Genomic DNA, 13848 nt, shown 5'->3' with positions numbered 1-13848 from the left:
TTTTCAGTTTTTCCTATTTTAGTGATAACAGTTTTAACATCCTTGTATATATTTACAACTTTGAAAATAAACAGTTTTTACAGTTTTAAACTTAAAATATTTTACTATTGAGTACTGCTAAAATTATGACATGCTACCAAAGAAATGAGGTGATAGATATTATAGCTTTTAAAGTGATGATCTTAGCTTGCACATTGTACTTGCTTTTGGTTATGATGATTGTCAGTGTCATTGGTTGGGCCAGCAGCTGCTCTGTTGTGGCCTCTGTTGTCATTTCCACATGAACTGATTGAAATTCTCAGCAGAGACAGTTGAATGAAATATTTGAGGGCATAACATTTGATATAAAAAATAGGACTTTATGCCTCGGTCTTAAACGTTGCATTTGATATCCACATGTAGCCCTGATTCTGTCAACATCTCTGACCGTAGGAGCTCTAGCATTCATTCCTGCCAGTAAGAAAATTATATTAAAGGTTTAACTTTTTCATCTCAAGTAGGCAGTATGCAGTTGAATGGAAGTAGTTCTCGGTATGTGTTGTTTATAGTGGTTTTATATTGTTTATTCTGCCAGAGTAATCTAGAAATATATAACTTATATTTGTTATGAAGGTGGGCGATTTTGTCATTTTTAAAGATATTGTTAAATAAAATGCATCAGAGGCTTTGTACCCTTTCACTTCTTTTGAAATGTTAGGTAATTAGGTTTAAAATCAACCTTGGTAATAGTCATTTTCAACCAAAATTCTTTTTATTTATAAAGTAGAAGAGTTTTTATAAATGTTGACTTGAATTAAATTTGGAAAGCTGAATCATAGGGTCAAGAGGTTGAGACTGAATTAAAGACCAGATTTGTGAATTCTATTTAATAAAGCAACACCTCTTTGCTAGACACTGTCGTTAACAAAGAAATATTCTGGGGCTTCCCTGGTGGCGCAGTGATTGAGAGTCCGCCTGCTGATGCAGGGGACATGGGTTCGTGCCCTGGTCCGGGAGGATCCCACATGCCGCGGAGCGGCTGGGCCCGTGAGCCATGGCTGTTGAGCCTGCACGTCTGGAGCCTGTGCTCCGCAGCAGGAGAGGCCACAACAGTGAGAGGGCCCACGTACTGCAAAAAAAAAAAAAGAAAAAAATATTCTGCTTTATTTTGTCTCAGTGTATTTTGGGGGAAAGTGTCTAAAAATGTGTTTTACTGCTATAGTAAGTGTAGTATACAGAGCGTAATATAATTTCTGTGGTTTTTTATTGTACAAAAATATGTATAACAAAGTTCACCATTTTAAGTGTATAGTTAAGTGACATTGAGTACATTCACAGTGTTGTACAACTATCACCACTGTCCATTTCCAGAACTTTTTCATCATCTCATACAAGAAGCTCTGTACCCATTACACAGTAACTCCCAGCCCCTGGTAAACTCTATTTTCTGTCTCTATGAATTTACTTATTCTAGGTACCCCACATAAGTTGAATCATACAACATTTGTCCTTTGGTGTCTGCCTTATTTCACTTAGTATGCTTTCAAGGTTCATCTGTGTTGGAGCATGTATCAGAATTTCACTCTTTTCTAGGGCTGAATAATATTCCATTGTATGTATATATCACATTTTGTTTATCCATTCTTCCATAGATGGACATTTGGGTTGTTTCCACCTTTTGGCTGTTGTGAATAATGCTGCTGTGAACATGGGTGTACACATATCTGTTTGAGCCCCTGCTTTCAGTTCTTTTTCAATCCTACTTAGAGGTGGAGTTTCTGTTTAACTTTTTGAGGAATCATCAAGCTTTTCCAAAATAGCTGCACCATTTTTTATTCTCACCTGCAATGCTTAACTGTTCCAGTTTCTTCACATCCTTGACAACACTTGTTGTTTTCTGTTTTTGATAGTAGCCATTCTAACTGGGGTGAGGTGGCATCTCGTCGTTTTGATTTGCATTTCCCTAATGACTAGTGACTAGTGACATTGAGTATCGTTTCATGTGCATATTAAGACATTTGTACATCTTCTTTGGAGGAATGCCTAAGTCCTTAGCACATTTTTGAATTGGATTGTTTGGGGGTTTTGTTGTTGAGTTGTAGGATTTCTTTATGCATTCTGGATATTAACCCTTGTCAGATACATGATTTGCAAATATTTTCTTCCATTCTGTGGATTGTCTTTTCAGTCTTTTGATAGTGTTCTTTTTTTTTTTTTTTTTTTTTGTGATACGTGGGCCTCTCACTGCTGTGGCCTCTCCTGCTGCGGAGCACAGGCTCCGGACGCACAGGCTCAGCGGCCATGGCTCACGAGTCCAGCCACTCCGCGGCACATGGGATCCTTCCGGACGGGGGCACGAACCCATGTCCCCTGCATCGGCAGGCAGACTCTCAACCACTGCGCCACCAGGGAAGCCCTTGATAGTGTTCTTTGATGAACAAATGTTTTTAATTTTGATGAAGTCTTGTTTATCTATTTCTTTTGTTGCCTAGCATGATTTAATTTTTGATGTTAACGATTTGTGTATAAAATTGCTCTCAGCATGGCGCAGTATTTCCTGAGATAGAAGATATAGTAGAATAAGCAATGAATTTAGAGTTAGGTCTTCTTTAACTTCTTTGGAATCGAGTTTCTTCATTTACCATTGTGCATAATATTATTACCCTCAGAGCTTTATTGGGCTTTAGGAGAAAGCACTGTAAAGCCATCTTAGAGTAAGAGAGAGGTGTAATTATTATTTTCATCAAATCTCTGGTAAAAACACATTTTCTGTGAAAGAGCAGTATTACTTATCTCCCAAACTTATGAGGCTTAATAGAGCATTAAATCTACTTTTTGTAATGAAAAGTTGGTTAGTCAGATTGTTCATGCTTAGTTGGACATAGTATGCATTTATAATAAAGATTGCTTTATGAGTATGCAAATGTACTTTTGTGTTTTCAGTGGTTATTTTAATGGAGTTAATTTTTGTTTTTTCCTCAAGGCCTATATGAACCCAATAGCAATGGCCAGATCAAGGGGTCCAATCCAGTCTTCAGGTCCAACGATCCAAGATTATCTGAATCGACCAAGGCCTACCTGGTATTTGTGAAACAATTTACCTATATATAAAGTTTCATAAATTTTTTAAAGGTTATTTTTACAACTTTTATTGATTGCCAAGCAGTTGCTAGATACATAATTTTTTGAAGTGGTATTTGATATGTGCTTTGTTTTGAATGTATAAAACACATGCATGAATGTAAAGCAAACATTTGAGAACCCACCACCCAATATAGCTAAAGCACTGCCAGGGAATCTTTTTTGTTTTGTTTTGTTATTTATTTATTTTGCGATACGCGGACCTCTCACTGTTGTGGCCTCTCCCGTTGCGGAGCACAGGCTCTGGACGCACAGACCCAGCAGCCATGGCTCACAGGCCTAGCCGCTCTGTGGACCGGGGCACGAATCCGTGTCCCCTGCATCGGCAGGTGGACTCTCAACCACTGTGCCACCAGGGAAGCCGCAGAGAATCTTTTATACCAAGCACATATTTATGTCTTAAAACAGACCTTAACCTTGAAGTGTTCTAAGCTATTTAAAATGGTAGGTTTGAATAATTTTGCCCTTCCTCGGGGTGTAACTAGGTGTTGAGAAAGATGACTTTAGACCTTGTTTCTAGTTTTATCTGCCGGCTTTTCAAAGAGTTAGGGTTTCCCACTGTAAAAGTTTTGTTTTAAATTTTTTGTTTGTTTTGCCCTTGTTGAGTGGCTCTGATTTTTTGTAAATAAAGTATCATAGCACTTACATTATTGTTTTTTAGTATGTCTTATTAAATACCCATACTCCTGAGGTAACATAAGGCAAGCTTCAGAGTTGTTAACTTTGGACTCCTTCTAAGGGCCCCTGATAGCTGGGCAACTATAGTTGAAAGTTGTATTTACATACAACAGGGAATCCTTCCTTTGGGTTAAATAGGAAGTAAGCTGTGTCTGCCTCTTAGAATGTTCTTGAGTGCTATTGTTTATTGTTGCAGCTTACCAAAAAATAAATTATCTCAAAGCAAAGTATATTTTATCTTTAAAATTGGGGAGAAGGGATGAATTTTAAAGGGGAAGTGCCTAAGCTAGTGGATTACATGTATGGTCAGAGGTCGCCAAGACAACCCTCAGGTTGGGTAAATGCTAGAAGAGCTCACAGATAGTCGTACTCGTGGGCAAGATTTATTATGGTGAAAGGATACCAGCCATAGTCAGCAAAGGAAAAAAAGTGCATGGGGTGAAGTCCAGGGGAGCCTGGACGCAGGCTTCCAAGGCTGCTTCTGTGGAGTCATACAGGATGCATTTCATTTCCTTAGCAATGAGTTGTGATAACACATGTAAGGTATTGCCAACCAGTGTGATTCAGCGTGTCCAGCTTATTTATTGGCAACTGATCCGCCTCTGCCTGTCAGGTGCCAAAATTCCAGACTTCCAGAAGGAATGAAGGTGTTCATATAAACTATATTATTTGTATAGACAGGCACAGTAAGCCACTCTTATCAGGGGGTGGTACCAAAATCTAAGTTCCCAGATGCCAGCCAGGGCTACTCGTTCTTAAAAGCAGGTACATTATAAAATGGGTGATTTAGTAATAGACTATAGTAATTCAGTCATATAGACCTTAACTCACCCTAACACTGAAACTACTAGCTTTGTGACCTTAGGCAGATTTTCTCACCTTCCTCAAGTTTCAGCTTCTTCATCTCTAAAATGGGGGTAATAATACTACCTTTTCTCACAGGATTGTTGTGAGGATTAAAGGAAGATGTATTTAAAGCAGTGCCTGTTGTATGGAAGTGCTCAGATGTTTGGTGTGTTAGTTCTTATAATCCGTGTTTAGAAGGGAAGTGACTAGTGTTATCTGATAGGCTTTATTATGATAATTGATTTACAAGGACGTGAACAAAGAAATTTAAAATGTAGCAGCACTGGAACTACAATGGAGGTTTATTAGGATATTAAGAAAAATTTATTTATGAAATTTTTGTTGCCTTGTTTATAAGCATCCGTCTCGAATTTGAATAGCTTGAAAACTTACTTGTACATTCTATTTTTTTAAGGGAAGAAGTGAAAGAACAACTAGAAAAGAAAAAGAAAGGCTCCAAGGCATTGGCTGAATTTGAAGAAAAGATGAATGAGGTTTGTAAATTGTGCCTTTAAAAAAAATAATCTTTTTTCTTATAATAAAAAAAATGAAATCAATTATTTTAATAAACCAAGAGTTTGGGCCTAGCTCTTTAGGTTAAGGGTGCTCTGTATTGTAGAAATGTTCTTGTTATATTGAATACGGTTTGTATGTGTTTGATTTCTTAAAAAAAGAAATAGAGAAAAGCCATCTTACAGTAATTTAAATCATCTTAAGTTTTCTAAATGTTAGGTTCTTCCCTTCTCTCCCCTTATCCCCAGGTCCCCATCTTACCCTGGGATTTCCATGGTGATGTTTGCTTGTTTTGATTACAAACATATATGTAGTATTTCAGCCACAGTATAGATTAATTCAACTTTTACTGTCTGGAAAGAGAATCTAACCACCGTTGTTAAAAAGAAAAAAGTTCTCAGCCTCAGTAATAATACCTACTCTTCCTTTCAATATACGGTAAAGAGCTCCCACCTCATAATATCCTCTTTGAAAGGAGCTCGTAGAGGCTCCTTTGGTGACAGGGTAAAGGATTCTGGCACCTGCAGTATCTTTTGACTGTAATTAGAGGCTGAGATGAGAGCGAGGTAGTAGAGGATGGAAGGAAGAAAGTAGTGGCTGTCTCTCTATATTTAGGTGTATTGGAAGGAGATAGGTAGCCTCTAATGTGTTTATAACTTTTCTGCAGAACTGGAAGAAAGAACTAGAAAAACACAGGGAGAAATTATTAAGTGGAAGTGAGAGCTCATCCAGAAAAAGACAGGTAATGCCATTTTTAGTTTATTGCTATTCTTAACCTCAGAGTTGGGTTTTCATAATAATGCTGTGTACTACTATTAATAGATACATTTGAAAACACCACCTTATTTAGATTTGTACTTGTATTTGTTTGCTTTTAGAGAAAGAAAAAAGAAAAGAAGAAATCTGGTAGGGTGAGCAAAAGTTTTCCATTTTTCTAAATGTTATAATCAAGAGCCTACAAAAAAAGTAAGAATAATTGATATAACCTGTATGCTAACTCTAGCTAAGTCAAGGAACCTGGAGGTCCTTTGGTAGTTACGGGTGGTTTTGTTCTATTAGTGATAATAAAAGAAAGGTGCCAACCTCCTTATAACCTAGTAACTCCTTCATTACTATTAAAGAGGGAAAATGGATTACTGTTGCTACATCTGTTGTTACTTTGTGTGTGTGTCTGTGTGTGTGTATGTCTGTGTTTGTGAGGGAATGTGAGATTTGACATTTTAGTATTTAAGTCATGAATATGGCATCTGTTTCTCAGATACTAGATTAATTTCGTTAAGTAGTTGAGAGACTTAGTAAAAGAAAAAAATTCCTGCATCTCACAAGCTTTAATTGTTTTGTGCTTGGTCAAGTATTCATCTTCTTCTTCATCAAGCTCTGATTCTTCCAGCAGTTCTTCAGATTCTGAAGATGAGGTAATGTTTGCCTGTAATGATTCATGAAATAATATCTCTGATATCTTTAATGACAAGTGGAAGAAACCCATTATGAAATATCTGTTAAAAATGTTTACTTCCAGTTTTTGATTAATCATCCATAACTGAGAGCGCTGATATGAATAAATAACTAGGTATTTAAATATTGGTAAATGTGTTCTTTAGATTCCTAAATTTGTCTTTTTCATTTAAAAATATTAGTAGAAGAAATGGATTTAAAAATCAAAAATTCTGTTTTAGCTAAGAATTACATGTGACTCATCACTTAACATTTTTTAATAAAACAAAGTGATGTAAGTTACATTTTAAATATTATTAAGTAAAACATATTTACACACTGGTCCTTTCATTAAGTTTTGTTCATTGATTAAGTTTTGATGTTAATAAAATGCAACGATTATATTTTTGAAACAGAAAGCAAATATTTCTGAAATGTTTCATGTAGGATAAGAGGCAAGGAAAAAGGAAAAAGAAAAAGAAGAGCCGTTCACATAAATCTTCTGAAAGTTCCATGTCAGAAACTGAATCAGACAGTAAGGTAAAATCATTTAAATGAGCACTATTTTGGATAGCAGACATTTAATTAGGTTCTTCTTTTAGTTCTTCCTGTCTTAAATTGCTCTCAGTTTAGAAATGTGATACTGTTTTTGTACTTTGATGCTCTGTGTCACTTAATTGATGTACTTAATAATATTGTACATAGGGCATTTAATTGTTCTCTAAGTACTTTGACATATAGGTCTCCACATGTCAGCATTTTTATGACAGCTTTATGATAAAGCATGGCAGACATTATTTTTCCCATCTACATAAAAAATTTGTAGTGCAGATGAAAACATCTTGCTTAAATTCATACGGATCGTATTAGAATTGGAAGTTGAATCTATCTTCTGATATCTGATCCAGTGTCCTTTTTACTGTACTGTACCTAAATCTGTTCTGTACTATCCAGAATTATCAGATGCAGTTAACTCTCAAACATTAGTGGTCATAAGAAATACATGCAGGTTATAATAAAAATGTGGATTCCTGGGCCCTATCTCCAGAGCCTGATTTAGTGAGTCCGATTAGGATCAGAAGTCTACATTTTAAACAAATGGTCCCTAGGATTCTGATGCAGTGCTGTCCATGGGCCACAATTTGACGAGCACTGTCCTGGGGTCCCAGGAGAACAAAGCAACTATTGATATATGGCGGTATGGCAGGTAATCTACTTGCCCTACTGAGACTTCTTTTGATAAAATGCCTGGCATATATAAAGTATTCAGTAGATGTTGGTTTTGTTTTTTAAAGCTGAAGAGCCAGTCTAATGATACTGATAGCTAACATTTATAGAATGCCTACTATAGATTGAGCCCAGCTCTAAGCACTTGACTTGTTAACTCAATCCTCTCAACACCCCTATGAAGTAGTTTTTTGCATATCCCACTTTATGGATAAGGAAGGCTCAGAGAGGTTAACAGCTAGCACTGAGGGATTCAAAAGTAGAAATTCTTGCCTCCCCACTTTATAAGGAAGAGTAGGGAAATCAGATTGATGTCTGAGCATGGTGTGAATTAGAACTTCAGTGCATATGATCACTACAGGTAAAAATAAGCAATAGCATAAAGTCTTATTTTAAACTAAACCCTGTGGTTATACAGATAACGTCCGTTGTTTTAGGTGTACAGAGATTTGATATACAGCCAGATAAATGAAGAAGTCTCATTCCCTCATAAGCACATATATACACAACCTGTATTTCTCCCGTATTTTCAGAATAAAATTCTGGAATTAAACTTTTTTCAATCATAGAGTAAATCACTTCTTTGGTATTTTTGTTCCTTCTGTCATAATGCTGTATCTTTCACATTTAAAATTGATATATATATATTTTATTTGTTTAGGATAGTTTAAAAAAGAAGAAGAAGTCAAAGGATACAACTGAGAAAGAAAAGGTAATTTATACTTTACAGTGCCTTAAGATACTTCATTTACTTCAAGAATTGCTTCAAAAAATTAACATTAAAGCATTCCCCTTTTTACCTTAAAAGATTTCTTTTGCTTTTTGAGTTCATTTTTGAAGGTAAAAGATCAGAGGAAGCTTCCTGCAGAGAATTTGAGTTTGTATAGATAAATGTATTATCTCAGTTTAAAATTCAAAATAATGAAGATTCTAAACATTTCCTTTGTTTCCTCAAGTCATTTTAAAGAAGGTCCTTTTAATGAAAGAACATGGACTTCTGTTTCAAATTGAGTGTACCATAGCTAAATTTGAAAAGTTTTTTCTACTGTAAGTAGATGTTTTATCTTCATTTATAGCTTATCTATACTTAATGCTTAATTTATCCCTACCTAAGTTTCTGGTTTACATTTTTAAATCTTTCTGATTATTAAAAATAAAAGCCTAAAGAAAGCAACTACTAATAAAAGGAAAATAAAGACCAGTGTCAGTGTATTTTATTCAGTATTTGTATATCATTTCTTAAAAATTGAGGTGAAATTCACATAATATGCTATTAACCATCTTTAAATTACAGTTTGGTAGTATTTAGTGTATGTACAGTGTTGGGCGTTGATCACCTCTAGTTTCAAAACTTTTTCATCGGGCTTCCTTGGTGGCACAGTGGTTGAGAGTCCGCCTGCCGATGCAGGGGACACGGGTTCGTGCCCTGGTCCGGGAAGATCCCACATGCCGCAGAGCGGCTAGACCCGTGAGCCATGGCCGCTGAGCCTGCGCGTCCCGAGCCTGTGCTTCGCAACGGGAGAGGCCACAACAGTGAGAGGCCCGCGTACTGCAAAAAAAGAAGGAAAAAAACTTTTTCATCATTCCATTAAAAACAACCCATAGTCACTAAGTAATCAGTTTTCTTCTCCCCACCCACCCCCAATCCCATGATAGCCTCTCATCTGCTTTATGTCTATGGATTTGTGTATTCTCGATATATCATATAAAGGCAGTCATACTATATGTGACCTTTTGTGACTGGCTTCTTTCACTTAGTATAATGTTTTCGAGGTTCATTCACGTTGTAGCATGTGTCAGTACTTCATTCCTTTTTATGAATGCATATAATATGCCATTGTATGTATATAGCACAATTTGTTTATCCATTCATTCATTGATGGACATTTGAGTTGTTTGTAACTTTTGGCTAATGTGAATAATGCTGCTTTAAATATGCATGTTTCTGTATGGATGTATATTTTCATTTCTCTGGGGTATATACCTAGACATGTTTTGGGTTTTTTTTAATCAGTTTGCAAATAAAAATGCATTAACACACTAAAAAAAGAAACCATATTGACAGAGTTGGTTTAATTAATTCCAAGGATTCAAGGATAAGAAATTTATTAATATAACTTGCCATATTAACTGGTCAAAGGAAAGAAACCGTGTGATTATTTTAATAGTTGCCAATAGGGTGTGATATAATTTCAACAGAACTTCCTGATTTTTCAAAACCATTATAAAATAAGAATAATTGGTTACTTTCATGTTTTAAAAAAAATTGTAAAACTAAAAACTGGCAATTTGCAAACATGAAATACTAAAACAACTGCACTGTGATTTTTGAAGTACTTCAAGATATACAAAGTATAGAGTAATATACACATATATAAAAAATAACCCATATGTATACCAACTAGAATTAACAGATGGTTTAAATGTTGTCATATTTCCTTCAGGTCTTGTTTTATGGGAAAAAAAGAAGTCCCAGGCACTTTCTCCTTCCTTAGAGACAGCTGTTTCTGAAATTACTGTGCCTCCTTCCCATCCATATTTATACACTTATTAACATAAGTATGTGTTCAGAAATAACTTAGAGTATTTTGTATTTTCAGAAGGGTGTCACCATGTTTCCTCTGAAGCTTGTTTTTTTCTCTCAAAATTACTGTTGGCATTTATCCTTGTTGATACTCTCAAGTTTGTTTCTTTGGCTTATAATATTCCGTTATTTTAACTCACCACAACTTGTATCTCCATTCTCCTGTTTGTGGACATCTAAGTTATTTTCATTCTTCAGTAATGCAAACAGTGCTGCAATGGCTATTTGTTATCCATTTCTCCTTTTCCTTAAGTTGTCATTAATTTTCTGAGGTATACCTGGGAGTATAACTTTTAGGTCCTAGCATATACATACGTTTCACTTGTCTACATTTTGCTTACCAAAGTGCTTGTTATTAATTTACATTCCTACTAGTAATGTATGACAGTACCCTTGTTCCTCATACATACTTGTCACGCTGTGAGACCTCCCTTTTTGCCAGTTCAGTGTGTAGAGATGTTTGAGCCCCTTTATTTGTTTATTAGCCATTCAGATTTCATTTTCTGTGAATTGCCTATTCATGGTCTTTGCCCATTTTTCTGTTTGATTGTTATTAATCTCTCTGATTCATAAGAGTTATATACTTTGGATGCTAATCTTTCAGACAGATAGTTAACATCTTTTGGTCTATGGCTTCTGTTAATCCTGTTTAGGGTGTCTGTTATAATCTTACATGGTTTTAATTTTCAGTTATATGTATCAGTCATTAGTTTTAGCTCCATTTTTATTTTAAATTGTTCTGAAAGTGCTAGGCAATGGAATACCTAATTAGAAAATATAGTGGAAGAAAATATTTCATTTATGATGGTAACAAAAAATATATAGGAAAATCTTAAAGAAGTGAGGACTTATTTGAAGAAAACTATACAGATCTATGCAGAAACGTGAAAATTTAATAAATGTTCCTGGGTATGACTTGCTCTGCTAAAAGTTAAAACATTTTTCATATGCTTTGATGAAAACAATGTGGTATGATCCAGGAATAGAAAAACAATGGAACAGTGTAGAGTCCAGGTAAAAATTTGTAAGTATTTGTGGAATTTAATATATGATAGAGGTGGCATTTCTTGGACCAAAATGACTAGCCATTTGGAAAATATACAGTTGAGCACTCCTTAAGGCCAAATATATTCCAGATAAGTGAAAATTCTAAATGTATGAAAATGCAACTAGAGAAAGACATGGGTGAGTATAACATTGGTATGGGAAAGGCCTTTACCTCAAATCTCATGAACTTCTGACCACATAATTCAAATTCTGAATGGCAAAAAAGACATATAGGTTATAAAAAATAAGCTGTGAACGAAGTTTAAATATAATGAACAGACTAAGAAACACTACTAGGAATACATAAGACAAAAACTTGATCTTCAGTAATTAAGGGAAAGAGAATACCTCACATACACATAAAAATAGGTAAAATACATGTTGAGGCAATTTTTAAAGAAAATATGAACTATATTCTAATAATCTGAGATTGATATGGCTGATAAAAGAATCTGACGAAGAGGCTTTTTGGTGAAGTGTGATTCATAAATGAATGAAATAAGAAACCATTTTGAGGGTTATGGGAGAGTGAGAAAATCATTTGGATGAAGGCTGCTTTGGTCTTTGATTTAGTCATTATTGTTAAAGATTTTGCCCTCACGTACCCTTTACTATATTTCAACTTTGTTTTTAATAGCGAGGAACTCATATGCCTGCCCTCCAGAAGGAGATGGGTTAAGTAAATTGTGGTATCTACTTTCAGTGGTATATACTTTCAGTGAATGTCAAAGGCAGCCAAAAATGATGGTGTAGTTGGCATGGAAAGATACTGTTGGGTGAGAAGAGTGGGTTCCAAACAAGTATTTATGTAAAATTGTACATACACAGAGATGTTTCCCAAAATCCCTGTAGTGGGATTTTGGTGAATTTTCTTAAAATGAACATTTATAATTTCTACCAAAATAATAAAGCTGTTTGCAGAAACAAATCACCTGTAATCTACCACATATATCATCACTGTTAATTTCTTTTCTTGTTTGTTTATATCTTCAAAATTGGGTTCATGCTATGTAAAAGTTTTATGTCATTTTTTTCTGTGCAAGATTAACTGGTGAGCATTTTTTCCTTTGTGCAGTTTTGTTTTTGTTGTTATGAACTACTTCATACATACTGATGAAGCATATAGAAAAAATAAAATGACAACCAGCATATTCACTATGCAGCTTTAATAAATCTTAACATTCTGTCATATTTGTTTCACATGTTTTCAGAATGTTTTATTTCTTTTTTTTTTTTTGGTACTTTATTTTTTAATTTATTTTATTTTATTTTTTGGCTGCGTTGGGTCTTCGTTGCTGCACGTGGACTTTTCTCTTGTTGCGGCGAGCGGGGGCTGCTCTTCGTTGTTGTGGGCAGGCTTCTCATTGTGGTGGCTTCTCTTGTTGGGAGCACAGACTCTAGGTGCACGGGCTTCAGTAGTTGTGGCACACGGGCTCAGTAGCTGTGGCTCGCGGCTCTAGAGTGCAGGCTCAGTAGCTGTGCCACAGTAGCTGTGGCACATTAGTTGCTCCGCAGCATGTAGGATCTTCCCAGACCAGGGATCGAACCTGTGTCCCCTGCATTGGCAGGCAGATCCTCAACCACTGCACCACCAGGGAAGTTCCCAGAATGTTTTATTTCTTTAAAAATGTTTTATTTCTTAAAATATGTACTTAAGCCCCTAAGTACTCCTCCCCAGAATTATACATTTTCTCATCATTAAATACTTAGAGATGAAGTTTTGTTTTGTTTTTTAATGTGAATTTAACACATTAAATGCACTAAGGGAACTACAGTGCAGAGACCTTTTTAGGGCATCACAAATAATTACCTGTTGATTTTCTTTTCTGTAACACTAGGCCTGTCTGATCCAACCCAGACTAGAAACAAAAAGAATTAAACTGCAAAGGACCCAAATCTTATACCATATGTTTTCCTTAACTCTTTAAAACTTCATCATGTATAATTAAAGAAAATAAGGAGGATATTACATCTAAATGGATGTATAGGTATTTCTTTTCAAGTTATTTAATAAAAGCATTGCTTTATTGGAATTAGAAACTGATTGCTGATAATTGTCACCAATTTTAGACGTTTCTAAAATGAAAATGGATAATTTTTGTGATAATTGGGAAAATTCTTAAATAGAACTTAAAATTCGTGTGGCATTGTATTATATCTCAGTCGGCATACATGTATTTATTTTTCATAGGACATTAAAGGACTCAGCAAAAAAAGAAAGATGTATCCTGAAGATAAACCTTTATCATCTGAGTCCCAGTCAGAATCAGATTATACTGAGGAGGTAAGTCTATAATCAAATCCATTTTCTTTACTTTAAAATATTTAGTTACTTGATTTAATAAATACGAATTAGTAAAAAAAATTTTCATAAGATATTTGATTTACTCACTTTTCTA

At 35.1% G+C, this 13848-nt stretch overlaps 1 protein-coding gene across 1 annotated transcript in view; it reads left to right on the top strand.

The window, feature by feature from the left end:
* The window catches only part of FAM133B (family with sequence similarity 133 member B), a 28886-nt gene that overhangs the window by 3518 nt on the left and 11520 nt on the right, over positions 1-13848 (top strand). Inside the window, exons 2-9 of the mRNA XM_022585832.3 lie at positions 2963-3060; positions 5060-5138; positions 5825-5899; positions 6036-6068; positions 6510-6572; positions 7039-7131; positions 8480-8530; positions 13641-13733. Of these exons, the coding sequence (XP_022441540.1) occupies positions 2963-3060; positions 5060-5138; positions 5825-5899; positions 6036-6068; positions 6510-6572; positions 7039-7131; positions 8480-8530; positions 13641-13733 (585 nt within the window). The remainder of the gene's footprint in view (positions 1-2962; positions 3061-5059; positions 5139-5824; positions 5900-6035; positions 6069-6509; positions 6573-7038; positions 7132-8479; positions 8531-13640; positions 13734-13848) is intronic.

This window comes from Delphinapterus leucas, chromosome 9 (genome assembly GCF_059928025.1).
Source record: "Delphinapterus leucas isolate spDelLeu-1000000601 "Yukka" chromosome 9, BTC_Dleu_Yukka2, whole genome shotgun sequence".
Taxonomy (NCBI): Eukaryota; Metazoa; Chordata; class Mammalia; order Artiodactyla; family Monodontidae; genus Delphinapterus; species Delphinapterus leucas.
This window is presented reverse-complemented; position numbering and strand designations above follow the sequence as displayed.